Source organism: Babesia bigemina (assembly GCF_000981445.1).
Source record: "Babesia bigemina genome assembly Bbig001, chromosome : III".
NCBI classification, from domain to species: domain Eukaryota; phylum Apicomplexa; class Aconoidasida; order Piroplasmida; family Babesiidae; genus Babesia; species Babesia bigemina.
Genome location: NC_027218.1, coordinates 1,066,486 through 1,079,279, shown reverse-complemented (window position 1 = coordinate 1,079,279; position 12,794 = coordinate 1,066,486). Strand labels below are relative to the sequence as shown.

Below are 12,794 nucleotides of genomic sequence, written 5' to 3'. Positions count from 1 at the left end.
TTTGAGGGTCATTCGTCGCCAATTCCCTTTGTTAGGGCTCACCAAACGGGTGTAGAAGGCTACGATCAACTACGCCCTGTGCAACTACCGGTGTTGATATACGGCACGCCACGTTAACAAATACGACCGATGTTATCAGCGAATCTAGGCATTATAATTTTCAGTCTAGGAACAGCTCGTCTTCCATGGCTGCCAGATCTCTACCAGCCAACTCGTTCAAGGGAGCTATGGAAGCATCCGTAGATCCCTGAATAAAATTTGACGCACTAAGATGTTTGGTAAGCCGCACCTTCTCGAAGAATGCGTAGAGACGGTCTCCAGTTGCTCGGCTTCGGCTGAAGCCCTCAAACGAACGCCAAACCTTTATAGCCAGCACCCTGCATTAAGTGTAGGAAGTAAAGTGGCGGTTCACATCGAAAATGTCATAAACAAGCATCAAAAACATACCTCGAATACAAATAACAGAAGTACGTGCCACCGTAAGGAATCAGGTGGTCGAAGTTGCTCAGGGCGGGCAGACCCAGCAGCCGTGAGACCTTACTAGACCCGAACTCCTCGTCGAATATATCGACTGACTTGTACAGGTCATCTATTCCCGCGACGGTGAGTTCACCTTTAAACGTGTAGAACTTGAGGTCGAGAAGTGCCAATAGCGTCATGCGACCGGTCTCTATAGCACTGTACTTGCTGAATGAAAGCTCTGCCTTTTTCGCGGACTCCGAATCCAGGCCTTCAATCTTGCAAATGTCGCGTATCCCATCCAGAAAGTATAACTCAAATAGGTGCGATGAAAATTCCGCGAAGTCGACGCCACCCCTGTTCCCTGACAGGTGCTGCAGGCCGGTACGGCTGCACAGTGCATGCACCGTGTGGCCCAACTCGTGGAAAAGAGTTTGTGCGGAGTGTGCGTCGATATACGTGCCATTTAGAGCGCTCGATATATCGGCGTGCTGAGGATCGGTAGGGAAACTGCAAACAACGGCAGTTGCAGGAAGCTGACGAATCGATCCGTCAGTGCATTCCTTAGTCACATATTGATAACCATGAGTCATCCGTAGGCCAGAAACCGCACTTGGAAAGTGGCTTGTACCTTTTTTTTCGCCGTTCCGGTGGCCCAGCAGTTTTGAGCACCTAACTGTGAACTGGGCGCAAACGCTGGCCTTTCCATCACGGGCAAATAGGTCCAAGTAGAGATGTGCCACCTCCACCTGTTTCCCACCGAAATGGTTGTTCTTCGCCGCAATGTTCTCGTTTGTATCACTTCTACCCGATCCTTCAAACGCAGTATCTGTGCCGACACCCGCATATTTCACCAAGAGGAACTTTGCAACCAGCGGATGCCACAGCGGTTCCGAAGTGTCCCGCACCAATGAAATGCCGAAGAGGTCATGGAGTAGTCGCTCGAAGTAGGTGATCACGGAGCTAACTCTCAACTGTATGCCAAGTTTATCCCGTTCAGCCCCTATGAGGTAATCCAAATCCCACGGTTGCAACGACGCGTCTGCCGAACCTTGCGACCTCTTAAGATCTAAGAGCTCTTGCAGTTCCGAGCACAACCTTTGCCTCAGTGACGAAGCAGATTTGCGTAAGAATGTTTCCACAGCCTCGGGTTCATTGAGGATGCATTCCCTGAATGGAATGTCAGCACAAATAGCGGTAACTTCGGGCCGCCATTATAACATACCTCTGCGCACACTGGGCGAAGTTTCGGAAGCCTCGGATTTGCGATATCCTGCTACGAATTGAGTGCAGACGTAGCAGCTTGCTCAACGTGCCGGGGTCGCACTTAGTCTGGGCCTCCCAAATCATGCGCCGCACCTGTTCCTCAGGTGAGTGTCTGCAACAGTAAAACGGCTTCGATAGTAACTAACCGAAGGATGTACGAGTATATAGCTGGATTTCGTGGAAGTGGGCGACCGTGTATGGACGGAATCGCTGCATGCTTCAAGGTGCTGCTGTCAGACAGCTCGTAGGAAAGTGCCGACTCGGCGCTCTGAAGCTCTAAATACTCGGTCTGCAAAATTGATTGTTCATCTACTATGTTCCAACGGTCAATACCTTTGCAGACGACTGAAGTCCTACGCCCTGGTGGCGCATCGACTCTATCATGTGGTTGAACACCAGCGACTCTTCCTTGCTGATATGGGCGCCATATTTGGCGTAAGCATTCGTCATGATATCGTACATCTGCAACATCATTGCAATACGCCTGATAGTTGTTGTGTATATGGAGATATTCGGCTGTCTGGGGTGGAAAACCAAACACAAGTCCACTGAATATGGACTTTAACATATGCTGATAAAGATGCTCCCATAATAACAAACCCAACACAACGTCACAGTTACAAACGCGTATTCAAATGTAAACACTTGCCTTTTCGTCGATGTTGACGCGGCTTATGAACGCCGAGACTTCCTCGACAGTCGCATTGGCGGCGGCGCGCCACTCATCGTCGGGGTGGACGTGTCGCAACAATTCACACGGATCCGCTACCAGACACAGCGTATTGGATATGTGGTCGATCGTGTATATCAAATCCCTGCCTTCCACGTCACCATCTTGAGGACGATCACCCACATCAGCAATGATGTCGGATGAAGCAGCAACTGCTTCCTGCCCTATGCGAACTAAATCGGATGGCGTCTTAGCTCCTAGGTAGAATAGCGACCTCTCAACTTTGGGACATGTCACAAAGGTGCGGCAATGATGCGATGAGGGGGGAGTTGACCTACATAAGCTTACACAAGCTCCACCCTTACGTACGGCCGAAAAAATCGGTCGTAACGTCCTCAAAGAAACTACTGCTTTAGAACAGCCAGTCACATAGCGAATTGTAGCTGTAGTAGGTCTTAGGAGCTGCATTGTTGTCTATGGCACGGATTCTATGGCCAATCAAGAAGGAACATCGCTGGAGTTATCCCAGTCACACATTCCTAAGAAGTACGTACAAATAGGCCTAAAATTACATTTTGTAGTTTCTAAAAGCCCATATGTTGAGTTATCGTGGGATAACAGCTTGTGATGCAACTGAATAGAGGGGCGGAATCGCAGCACTGCAAGCAGGTCCGCTAAATTATTTAATAGAGCCCCTTGTTAGTTAAATCGCAGCGTAGTCCATGGGTGGGTATTTAAATGTAGGAAAGAGCGTCGCAACGCTTCTTGTTTTGGCAATTGTCGAGCAATGTGTAGGAATCTCGGGCTGCGTCCGACCAGATCAGTCGGCCTTCTTAGTGAAACCGCAGTTCCCTAGAGCCGAGCAATGCGTATCACAGTCGGCAAGATGTTCTCGTATCGCAGATCACGTCGGTGGCACGGAAGCTGCCGACGTCGGACCCTTAGACAAAAGTCGTCTGATCGACCAAGTTAATTGGCCAGAAGACGTCAAGAAGGTACCTGCGGAGCAGATCCTACAGCTATGCAAGGAACTAAGGGAATGCTTTATCAAAAATGCCGAGCAAGTTGGTGGTCACTACTCCGGTTCACTGGGGGTGGTCGAATTGACCGTGGCACTCCACAGGGTATTCGACTCGCCGAAGGATCGCATCGTGTGGGACATCGGTCACCAAGCGTATATACACAAGATGCTTACCGGTAGAAGGCATAGCATGCACACCATCAGGCAACCGGGGGGGTTGTCGGGGTTCCTGCGGAGGTACGAGAGCCCGCATGATCTTTTCGGGGCTGGGCACTCTTCGACATCCATTGGCGCACTACAAGGGATATACGAGGGAGATGTGGTTACAGGGCAGCATAAAGATAGGTCATATGTCTGTATAATCGGTGACGGTAGTATGACTGGGGGCATGGCCATGGAGGCACTGAACTACTCCGCCGCCATCAGGTCGCCCCTCATCATTATATACAATGACAATGGTCAAACATCGCTGCCCACGGGTATGCCGGCAAAGAATGGGACGGGTCCCATATTGCCTTACTTCATGGTCGACAATACGCGGAAAACTCCCGTCAGTGACACGGAGGTCATTAAGCAGTTCGACGATCTGAGTATCGACGGGAGCGAAACTCCTATGTTTTTGGACCCAATTGATGGGCACAATGTGGAGCATCTCAGCAATGTTCTGTCATATTTGAAGGGTCAGCTGAGTGCGGATAGCAACTGGAGTCTGAAAAGGCCCATTGTGTTGCATATAAAAACGGTGAAGGGCATGGGGTCAGAAAAGGCGCTAAAAGCGCTAGACCGAATGCACGCCATAAAGGCAATGGCTAAACCAAATGCTAACGCCGCTGCATCAACTCCGTCAAAGACCTTTTCAGAAGTTTTTGCCGATACCCTAATAGAGCTGGCCGACCGCGACGACTCAGTGGTAGCCATAACTGCGGCTATGCCGGGGGCCACCGGAGTGGGTAAACTGGGTGTGAAGCATCCTAATAAGGCGTTTGATGTTGGGATTGCAGAGCAACATGCGGTGACGTTTGCCGCTGGTATGGCAGTAAGTGGTGCAAAACCATTCTGCTGTCTCTACTCCACCTTCATGCAAAGGGCACTGGACCAGATCATACACGATGTGGCATTGCAGAATTTGCCAGTGCGATTTGTAGTGGACAGAGCGGGGTACGTCGGAGAGGATGGTGCGTCACACCACGGCAACTACGATATCAACTACCTGCGCCTAATGCACAACATGCTAATTATGGCTCCGAGTAACGGTGTTGAATTGAAGATGATGGTAAATATAGCTTACAACACCGATGATCAGCCCTGCGCCATCAGGTACCCCAAGGCCGCAGTGGCGTCGCAAGAGGAACTAGACAAATACTTCATGTATACACCAGACGAAATCGGAAGTCCAACGTCCTTGATAGAAGGCAAAAAACTGTTCAAGTCGCGATGCGTGCGGTTGGGAAATATGGGAGTCGCTGTTTTGGCATTCGGGCCTATAGTTCTCGATGTCATGAAGGCCGTTGACAAAATAAAACTTGACGCTACGGTTGTCGATATGCGGTTCCTAAACCCCATGGATACGGCTACAATTGAAGGCATTCTACAAACACATCATACGGTGATCACGGCCGAAGACGGCGTCGCTGGAGGCTTCGGTTCGGCTGTGCTGGAGTACCTAGCAACAAGGCCGGAGAGAGTAGATGTGAAATGCCTCACCTACCCTAAACAATACGCTCACCACGGCAGTGTTAACGACCAGAAACGTTTTGCCGAAATGGATGAGGATGGAATCGCGCGTCAAATAAGGGAGTTCATTTCGGCGTGACACACATAAGCGCAAGAAAACAGCAAACACTTAATCACATACACATCGTACTGCACGTTTTACACATGTCTAGTTAAAAGACCGTAACCTGTCATAGTGGGAAAATGCCGACTTTTACATCACTTCTTGTTTCCATTGTATATTAGACACCGCATACATTCCGCACCAGCGCCCGGTGAAACCGACGTGCAAGCTAAAACATCCGAACTAAATTAACTGTGTAATTCTTCGATTATCTGTTAATGAACAGCAGCGGTCTGTGAATGGAAGTAAATTGCTGAATTCGCGAGTGTTCACGTATATCTACTGAGGAAGACACTTTTGCACGTTAAATATAAAATGGGTCACTGTACATGATGGAATCTGATTCAGGTAATTGTTATATCAGTAGGCACGAAAAGCGAGCCGCTTTCATGGACCTGTGTCGCAAGAATTGCACCGTCGTTATAGACTGCGAATTCGACTCCTACGAAAACGAGAAGGAAGCCACAAGCCTAGCTAATCAGTTGATGCAGAGCTATGCATTTAACCGACGCGCCGACAAACCTGTTAATCTGGTCATATGTGGGATACAAGAGGGAAGCCACCTAGCCGAAGCTTTCAAGAAGATATCAGGCACAGAAAACTGGATGTGTACCCTGGAATATAAAAGCCTAGAAGACATGTTTGATCCGCAGAATGTCACCTATCTCTCTGCGGATGCTGAAGAGGTTCTAGACGACATATCGCAAGAAGGGATTTATGTTATCGGAGGCATCGTAGATCGCAACAGATTGAAAGGTATCGCATTAAGTAGGGCTAGGTATATCGGAGCTACATGCAAACGATTGCCCATCAAGGAACACGTACAACTCACTCAAAGTCACGTTCTGTCCATCACAGCATGTGTAAGCATCATTCTTAATTACACTGCGAACAAAAACTGGACCAAGGCTCTAGTAGAGTCAATCCCCAAAAGGAAGTTCTAGCTTAGAATCGTATCACAGTAACTAATCCGTAGGTAGATAACCGTAGGCGCTTCATTGCAAGGTAACTGCATCAAATCAATTACGCCGTTGAGTTACGGGGATGTCCAGTGAACCAAAGACACCGATACGCATCAAAAAGATCACTGTCACTAAGTGGACAAACAATTTCTATTTCTAAATTATACATCGGCCACGATGAACACACAACATAGTGCAACATGCATCACTAAACGCGTATGCCGTCACCGAAACTGCATTGTTTGCTATGTCTCGTGGATGTTATACCGGTGATTCGCAGGTCTGGCTGTGCATCCACACCCATCACAACGCTGCGATGTTCATAGGAGCCTAATGAACGAGGGCCTATTACATATGGGCAAAAATTTCTGCAAGATCGGCGATGCCAATCGTATAACAACGGTCACTGAATACAGAAACGCGAACGCTGGTTGTCAAGAGGCAGGTGTAACTTTATAACTCCGTAGTAAAGCCTCAAGTGCACTAAATCCATCTGCGTATCTGTGCATGAAAGATTTGAGTAATAGACGCTATATGACCATTGATTATATGATGACAAATTATACAATACTGTTAATGATTCATCAAATCCAGAGGTTTGTTTTAAGGTACGTGAGGCCCAAATACAAAGATTCTATAACCAGTTACTGAATGTGGTATGACGAACCTTTTGTGACGATGGAATCTGGGGTTTAATGGAAGTGTCGCCGCTTGAAACATTACACGCTGTCATAAAAGGTATCTATAATGTGATTTCGTGCAACACTGGATTTGTGTATAATCCGGCTAGAATATTGCTGGCTTGACCAGATAAGTCTATCAGATATTTGTGGAGAGTAAGAGATGCTCATAGTATAGTGGAGATTAGTATATGCTATATAAGCAAATTTCTTATTTAGAAAAACGTCATGATGGTAGGCACTAAATTAACTACTGAGTTGCATATTAGGTGGGCTGAGTAAGCTAGGCAGTGACATCATCACCATTATGCTTGTAGGTACGATATCGTGCTGAGTTTGCCAACCCTTCCTGCGGCGAGTAGTGACTGGGCGGCGATGCGATGTGATGAGGGTGAGTGTAAGTGAGATTTGATGTGGAGCAGGTCGAGGCGGATGAGCATGATGTGGAGCAGGTAGAAAAGGGAGAGGAGCCAGAGGGTGAGGACAAGGTAGGAGAATGGTTCACGGATTTTCCACAAGAATTGGTCGATTGCATTAAGGAATTTATTCAGCAAGTCGGAACTTAGCAACTTTTCGAGTGCTTCACGCAGATTGAAGCATTTCTTTCTTGTGCCTGTCTGAATATCTACGAATTGCAGCCCGCATTTGTAGAAAACGGACGAGACTCCTGTACAGTGGACGATGGACTGGCAGCCACATGATTTATTGCCGTGTTTACCTTGCTGACAGTTGGCATCGTTTAGGCAGCCGCGGCAATCTGAGTTGTAACAAGAAATGCTGCAGAACGCATTCTTCAATTGATCAATGAAATCAACAAGAGACCAAGCACTGTAAAGCAGCCAAGACAAATAATTGCCGGCGTGCTTCGGTGCAAATGTGGAATATGCAGTTGAGTTGAGCGTGAGGAAGAAGGCACCGCAATTCGGTGTACCGCAACCGGCGAGATACTTGAGATCGGGATTGTCGATGTTGTGTTTAGAGTGCGATGTGGAGTAACACAATTCTTGGCAAGAGTCAAGCAGTTTTACAGCGTCATCATGCTTGCAGCCGACGGTTTCAAGAATCTTGTCGGAAATTGCATTTTGAATGATATTTGTCGGTAGTGCGTTTGCTGGTGTTTTCATCCACGGCTTGATGATATTATAATAGAACGTGAATATATCAGGGAGCGTCTTCGGAGGGCCACCAACAAGGCATGTTAGCGAAGATACGAGGGATGTGAGAACACCGTCGTCACCGCATATCTCCTTAAGCAGCGAGCATATGTCTTCACCTTTCCTAGTCGAACCAGAGAAGGCTCTAAAGCCCAATGGAGTTAGACATGGCATACTACGAGAACCGGAAGAGCACGTCGAACATTTGTACTTACATCCAACGGCACTCAGTTTGTGCGGCAAATGTCCTGGTAGGGCATCATTTAGATAAGACATCAATGGCGATGTTGGTCTGCACGTTGGTTCGCACTTTGACTGGCAATTTGGTTGGCCGTTTGCTTGGCACCCAACTTCGACGCTTGAGTGCTGTCCACAATGCCATTTGGTTAAGGCGACATCTCTGCCGTACAGGCAGTCACTCCAGCCGAACTCAGACGACGAATTACGGCATTGTTGGTATAAGAATTTAAGCGGTGAATATATACGTCCAAGCATATCGCACATCAAATCAAAACACTCCGCAGCATCCGCGGGATAGTACAGATTCAGTGCGTTGTTGCAGTAGTCGCAGCCGTAATACGTTGCGGCATCGCCGGGTCCGACAATGCAAATCAGCAAGTCATACGATTTGGAACACATGTCGTCTAACCATGCCGATACTCTGTCATATACTATTGGTTTAGGATGCGCCTCCACGGGCTTGACACCAACGGTTACCAATGACATCTTAAGGCCGTCATCTCCCTCTGCTTCCTTGTCGTCTGGATTTTCGAATAGCTCCTGGATTGGACCGGCCAGCATTTTTGAACGTACGCGAGTATGCGGCAGGCCCGTTAGCCATACCAACGCGTCGTACACGGAAGACGGGTGTCGTGGCTTAGGGCGCAGTGTCATGTGGCTGACGTCATTGTACTCTTCCAGGTAACCGAAGAGCTTTGATAAGAGACCTCCATTTTCTGTGAAGTACGCAACGGATTCATCAAACGTTCTGAAATCGTTAGGTGATCGATTAAATTCTTTGTGCGCACCGAAACCTTTCTTCAAAAGTATGGCTACCTCCCAGCCGATGTTCTTCTCATTGATAAGGTGATGCGTTTCGTAACCCGCTTTTGTGAAATACGTTTGCAAACGCTTCTCATCACCCTCGGATTTCACCCGAATGCGATGGGCTTTCCACATCGTACCTCCATCATAGTACACCTCGTGGAGCTGTTGGTACAGGGTGTACATGAGAGTAACGAACGCCTTGGCGCAATGTTGCGTGGACTTCTCATCGTTAGTCCAGTCGATCTTTTCACCGTCATACACCAATACGTACGCTGTCTGCAACTGGTTGGTGAGACCAGTAACACCGCCTTTGATGGCCGCCACGACTGGCATGGCGATGTGAGCGAACGATGAGGGGTGCAGATAGGCAAGGAGCTCTTGAAGTTCGGCGAGTAGTCGGGTGAATTTATGGTCGTAATGCTTCTTGGCTTTTAAGTGTTCGAGTATCTCCTTCAGCTTTTTGAATGTTCCGTCAACCCGATTGTAATGCACGTTTTTGTGTTTGGTCTCCTTAGTGAGATAGAGCTGTGTTGCAATGTCCTTAGTAATGTAATCGGAGAGCACTTTCATGAAGTCCATGTATTTATCTGACAACGCTTTCACTTCCGAATTGTTTGTCAATGCGTCAATCCTACCGCTTTTGAAATACATCTCTCCCATCAAGCCTTTGACACCGGTAGATACATCCTTGGTAATTGTGTCGTCGATCTTTTGGCGTTCCTTTTCGACCATTTGTTGCAGGTCAGTGAGTTGGATAGTATTGGATTGGACGTATTTTTGGAAGGCTTCTTTTTTGATTTCGGTTTGGGCTATGGTAGACCGTTTAATGAATACATCATGGAATTGATCGATGTAATATGTTGATTCCCTGTGGTAATGTTTGATATCATCGTAGATACATTGAAGCATTTGTTCCAGATTTTGCTCAGCCTTCTCCACATATCGAAGTGCTTCTTCAGCTTTCGTGTTGAGCGCTGTAAATCTGCTCCTAATCTCCTCAATAAATTCCCCGACCTTTTGCCTGGCAGTTTTAACAGCTCCCGGAATATTTTCGAGCGTCGTAATCTTTGAGAGGGCTTTTCTTATTGCCGAGAGGGCCGCTTGCATTTTGGTATGATACTCTCCGAATGGGCCTTGCTGGCCAAGGTTGAATTTGTCATCGATCCCTTTTATTTTACCTTCCTCAAAAAATTGTGCCACCGTTGTTTTAATTTTGTCGATCCGGGAGTGAAGGGGTTCGTCCGACGAGACGGCGGGAGCAATGCCCTGTGTTGTCTCCTGCTTATATCGTTGGAAAACCGCTGTAAACATCGACCCCTTGATTTCACTTATCTTATCATCCACTTTCTTCTTAAGATCAGCGATAAGGGCATCGAAGAAGGATTTTCTATACTCTTGGGCATTAAGATCTTGTAAAAGCTGCTCTAAAAAGCTTCTGAATGCTTGGTAATTGTTTGTGGACATACTTCCCGTATGTTTATCTAACTTAGCCAGGACATTTTTAAAGTTACCATTTTGTGCCGCTCTACCCCACTGATACAACGTTTCAGCATCGTTTCCCAGCTTGCTTTGGAACTCAATAATTATATCCTGTGCACCGTGTTCCCCAGGCCTGAAGTCAGCACCCTCAGAATCACCATTAGCAACATTCTCCACTCCCTTCTTAAGTGCACTGATCACCTTCTTAACTTCCGGATTAATTTGCTGCTTCATCTTTTCTAACCCTTCCTTAACTTTTTCATCCAGTGTTCTAAGCGCCAGGTTAATTCCTTGAACAGCGACGTTAATTGCGTTGCCAATTTTAGACGCTCCCGCTTGAAGTTGAGATTCCATTTCACTAATCATCCCTGTAAGTGCGGAGACCTCACCGTGAAGTTTAGATTCTGTTGCGGGAAGAGAAACGCCTTTGGTATTCTTCGACTTATCAATCTCATCCAACAACGCCTCTATCGCCTTTATTTTATCATCAAACTGCTCCTTTTTTTGAGGTTCAAATTTCTGTAAGTATTCATCCGCTGCCTGCTTGGCATCTGTCAGCATCTGTTTTGCGTTCTTAATAGACTCCTCCAAAGCTTTGGGATGTTTAGTCGACAGATTATGCTGAAACTCCTGAATATCATTATCGATTCTCTTTTTTAAACCATTAACTGGGTGATTTATGCAGTTGTCCACATGTTCATTCAAACCATTAAATTCTTCATCCACCTTCCCACATACCTGAACAAGGCCTACGAAGTCGTTGTATAAAGTTTTCTTGAACGATTCCGAAAATCTGTTAATCACGTCAACATGCGGATGTAACTTATTTTTTAAGTTACCGTCTAAATGTGATAGCGCTTCGTACGACTTTTTACTTTTTTTCGGCAGCTCCTCAATACTATTAACCCAAGCGGCCAGTTCGCTCTCCTTGTCTTCGTATTTTTTACTAACAAACTCTTGTAATTTACTTATTTTGTCTTTAATTTGTTTTTCTAGCTCATATATTGGCATCGTTATTTTGCTGTTTTTTTGGTTGACTCCACCTTCATACCCCTCCAACCACCCCTTAACCGCGGCGACAGACTCCACAAGCCCAGTACGCCCGGTGCCAATTTTATTATTTAAGGTGTCTAGTACATTTTGAAGCTTTCTATCATTTGGAGTGATGTAATTATCATAAGTTGTCACTTCGTTTTCATCTTTCACCCCCTCCAACACGCCCAGCAAAAACGCCATCACCGCGTCACACAGCCTATCCACGTCAGAGTAGACAATGCCTTCGCCCGTGTAGCCTTTGGAGTCAGAGGAGAAACCTAGGAATTTCTCCAGGCCGGAACAAAGGTTAGTTAAAAGGGTCTCGCAACTTTTTTGGTCGGTAAATCCATTAAGACTTTTTTGAAGATTTTCAAGCTGAGTAAACTTGGACTGAATGTCATCAAAAGCTTTCTGTTGGGAGGAATCGAGGTGGTTTTTAGAGCAATTTTTGATGTCTTCACAGTCATGCTTAAGGTCATCAAAGATGTTTTGGGCAAGCCTTTTAGGGTTCTTAAGTTTCTCAATTTCAACCACTTTATCCTTACAACAGGTGTAAGACTTGACGGAAGCAAGAGCCTTGAGAAGCGCACTTACATTAGTTGTATAAGCCCTCTCAATAGCCTCATCAATTAACTTTTTCAAAGCTTGAGACAAGTTCTCAAGACCTTTACCATCGCCACCATTCTTGATCTGAATTAGCCAGTCAATGGCCTCCCGGAGATTTTCAGGACAGTCGGTAAGCTTCTTGAATTGCGGTGCCATCCTTAAACCTCAAGGGACTACCATATACACAACTTCAAGGAACCCAATAGCACTTCGATGTTGCAGATCCTCAACCACGCTCTGCAAATGCGATGCGCACTGTAGGTCTAACAAACTTCTCCCTTAGTGCTCCAAACTACACTACTCAAGCATCCACCCTATTGAGGGCGTATTTTATATTCACGACATATATAGCATCCGCCCTGCTCACCTAATTCCAGCCGCCAGCACCCAGACAGCTCTAAATTCTAGTCCACTTAGGAGGTGACGTCAGACCTCCAACATACATACCAACGTTCAGCTTCTTTAAGAAACAGCTAGAGGTGATGCAATCTGCGTGTTAATATTCGTATCAAATTCTATCCCGCTTCTCCGCAATCACTGGTCCGCCCCACTGCCACTGCACGGTTTTAACATAATAC

At 46.6% G+C, this 12,794-nt stretch overlaps 5 protein-coding genes across 5 annotated transcripts; 2 read left to right on the top strand and 3 right to left on the bottom strand.

Moving 5' to 3' along the window:
• Positions 1-160: 160 nt before the first annotated feature.
• BBBOND_0304270 (peptidase family M3 containing protein, putative) lies at positions 161-2,199 on the bottom strand (the record flags this gene model as incomplete). Its single annotated transcript, XM_012913255.1, has 6 exons — positions 161-247; positions 290-377; positions 448-1,629; positions 1,685-1,837; positions 1,872-2,014; positions 2,059-2,199. 6 exons carry the CDS (start codon positions 2,197-2,199, stop codon positions 161-163), a joined length of 1,794 nt encoding a protein of 597 aa, XP_012768709.1.
• Positions 2,200-2,356: 157 nt separating this feature from the next.
• BBBOND_0304260 (Mitochondrial intermediate peptidase 1) lies at positions 2,357-2,863 on the bottom strand (the record flags this gene model as incomplete). Its single annotated transcript, XM_012913254.1, has 2 exons — positions 2,357-2,729; positions 2,787-2,863. The coding sequence occupies 2 exons, from the start codon at positions 2,861-2,863 to the stop codon at positions 2,357-2,359; spliced, it is 450 nt and encodes a 149-aa protein (XP_012768708.1).
• A 254-nt stretch (positions 2,864-3,117) lies between these two features.
• BBBOND_0304250 (1-deoxy-D-xylulose-5-phosphate synthase family protein, putative) lies at positions 3,118-5,229 on the top strand (the record flags this gene model as incomplete). Its single annotated transcript, XM_012913253.1, has 1 exon — positions 3,118-5,229. The coding sequence occupies one exon, from the start codon at positions 3,118-3,120 to the stop codon at positions 5,227-5,229; it is 2,112 nt and encodes a 703-aa protein (XP_012768707.1).
• A 356-nt stretch (positions 5,230-5,585) lies between these two features.
• BBBOND_0304240 (tRNA (guanine-N1)-methyltransferase family protein, putative) lies at positions 5,586-6,197 on the top strand (the record flags this gene model as incomplete). The annotated part of the gene is made up of 1 exon (XM_012913252.1): positions 5,586-6,197. One exon carries the CDS (start codon positions 5,586-5,588, stop codon positions 6,195-6,197), a length of 612 nt encoding a protein of 203 aa, XP_012768706.1.
• A 1,003-nt stretch (positions 6,198-7,200) lies between these two features.
• BBBOND_0304230 (hypothetical protein) lies at positions 7,201-12,372 on the bottom strand (the record flags this gene model as incomplete). The annotated part of the gene is made up of 1 exon (XM_012913251.1): positions 7,201-12,372. The coding sequence occupies one exon, from the start codon at positions 12,370-12,372 to the stop codon at positions 7,201-7,203; it is 5,172 nt and encodes a 1,723-aa protein (XP_012768705.1).
• Positions 12,373-12,794: the final 422 nt, after the last annotated feature.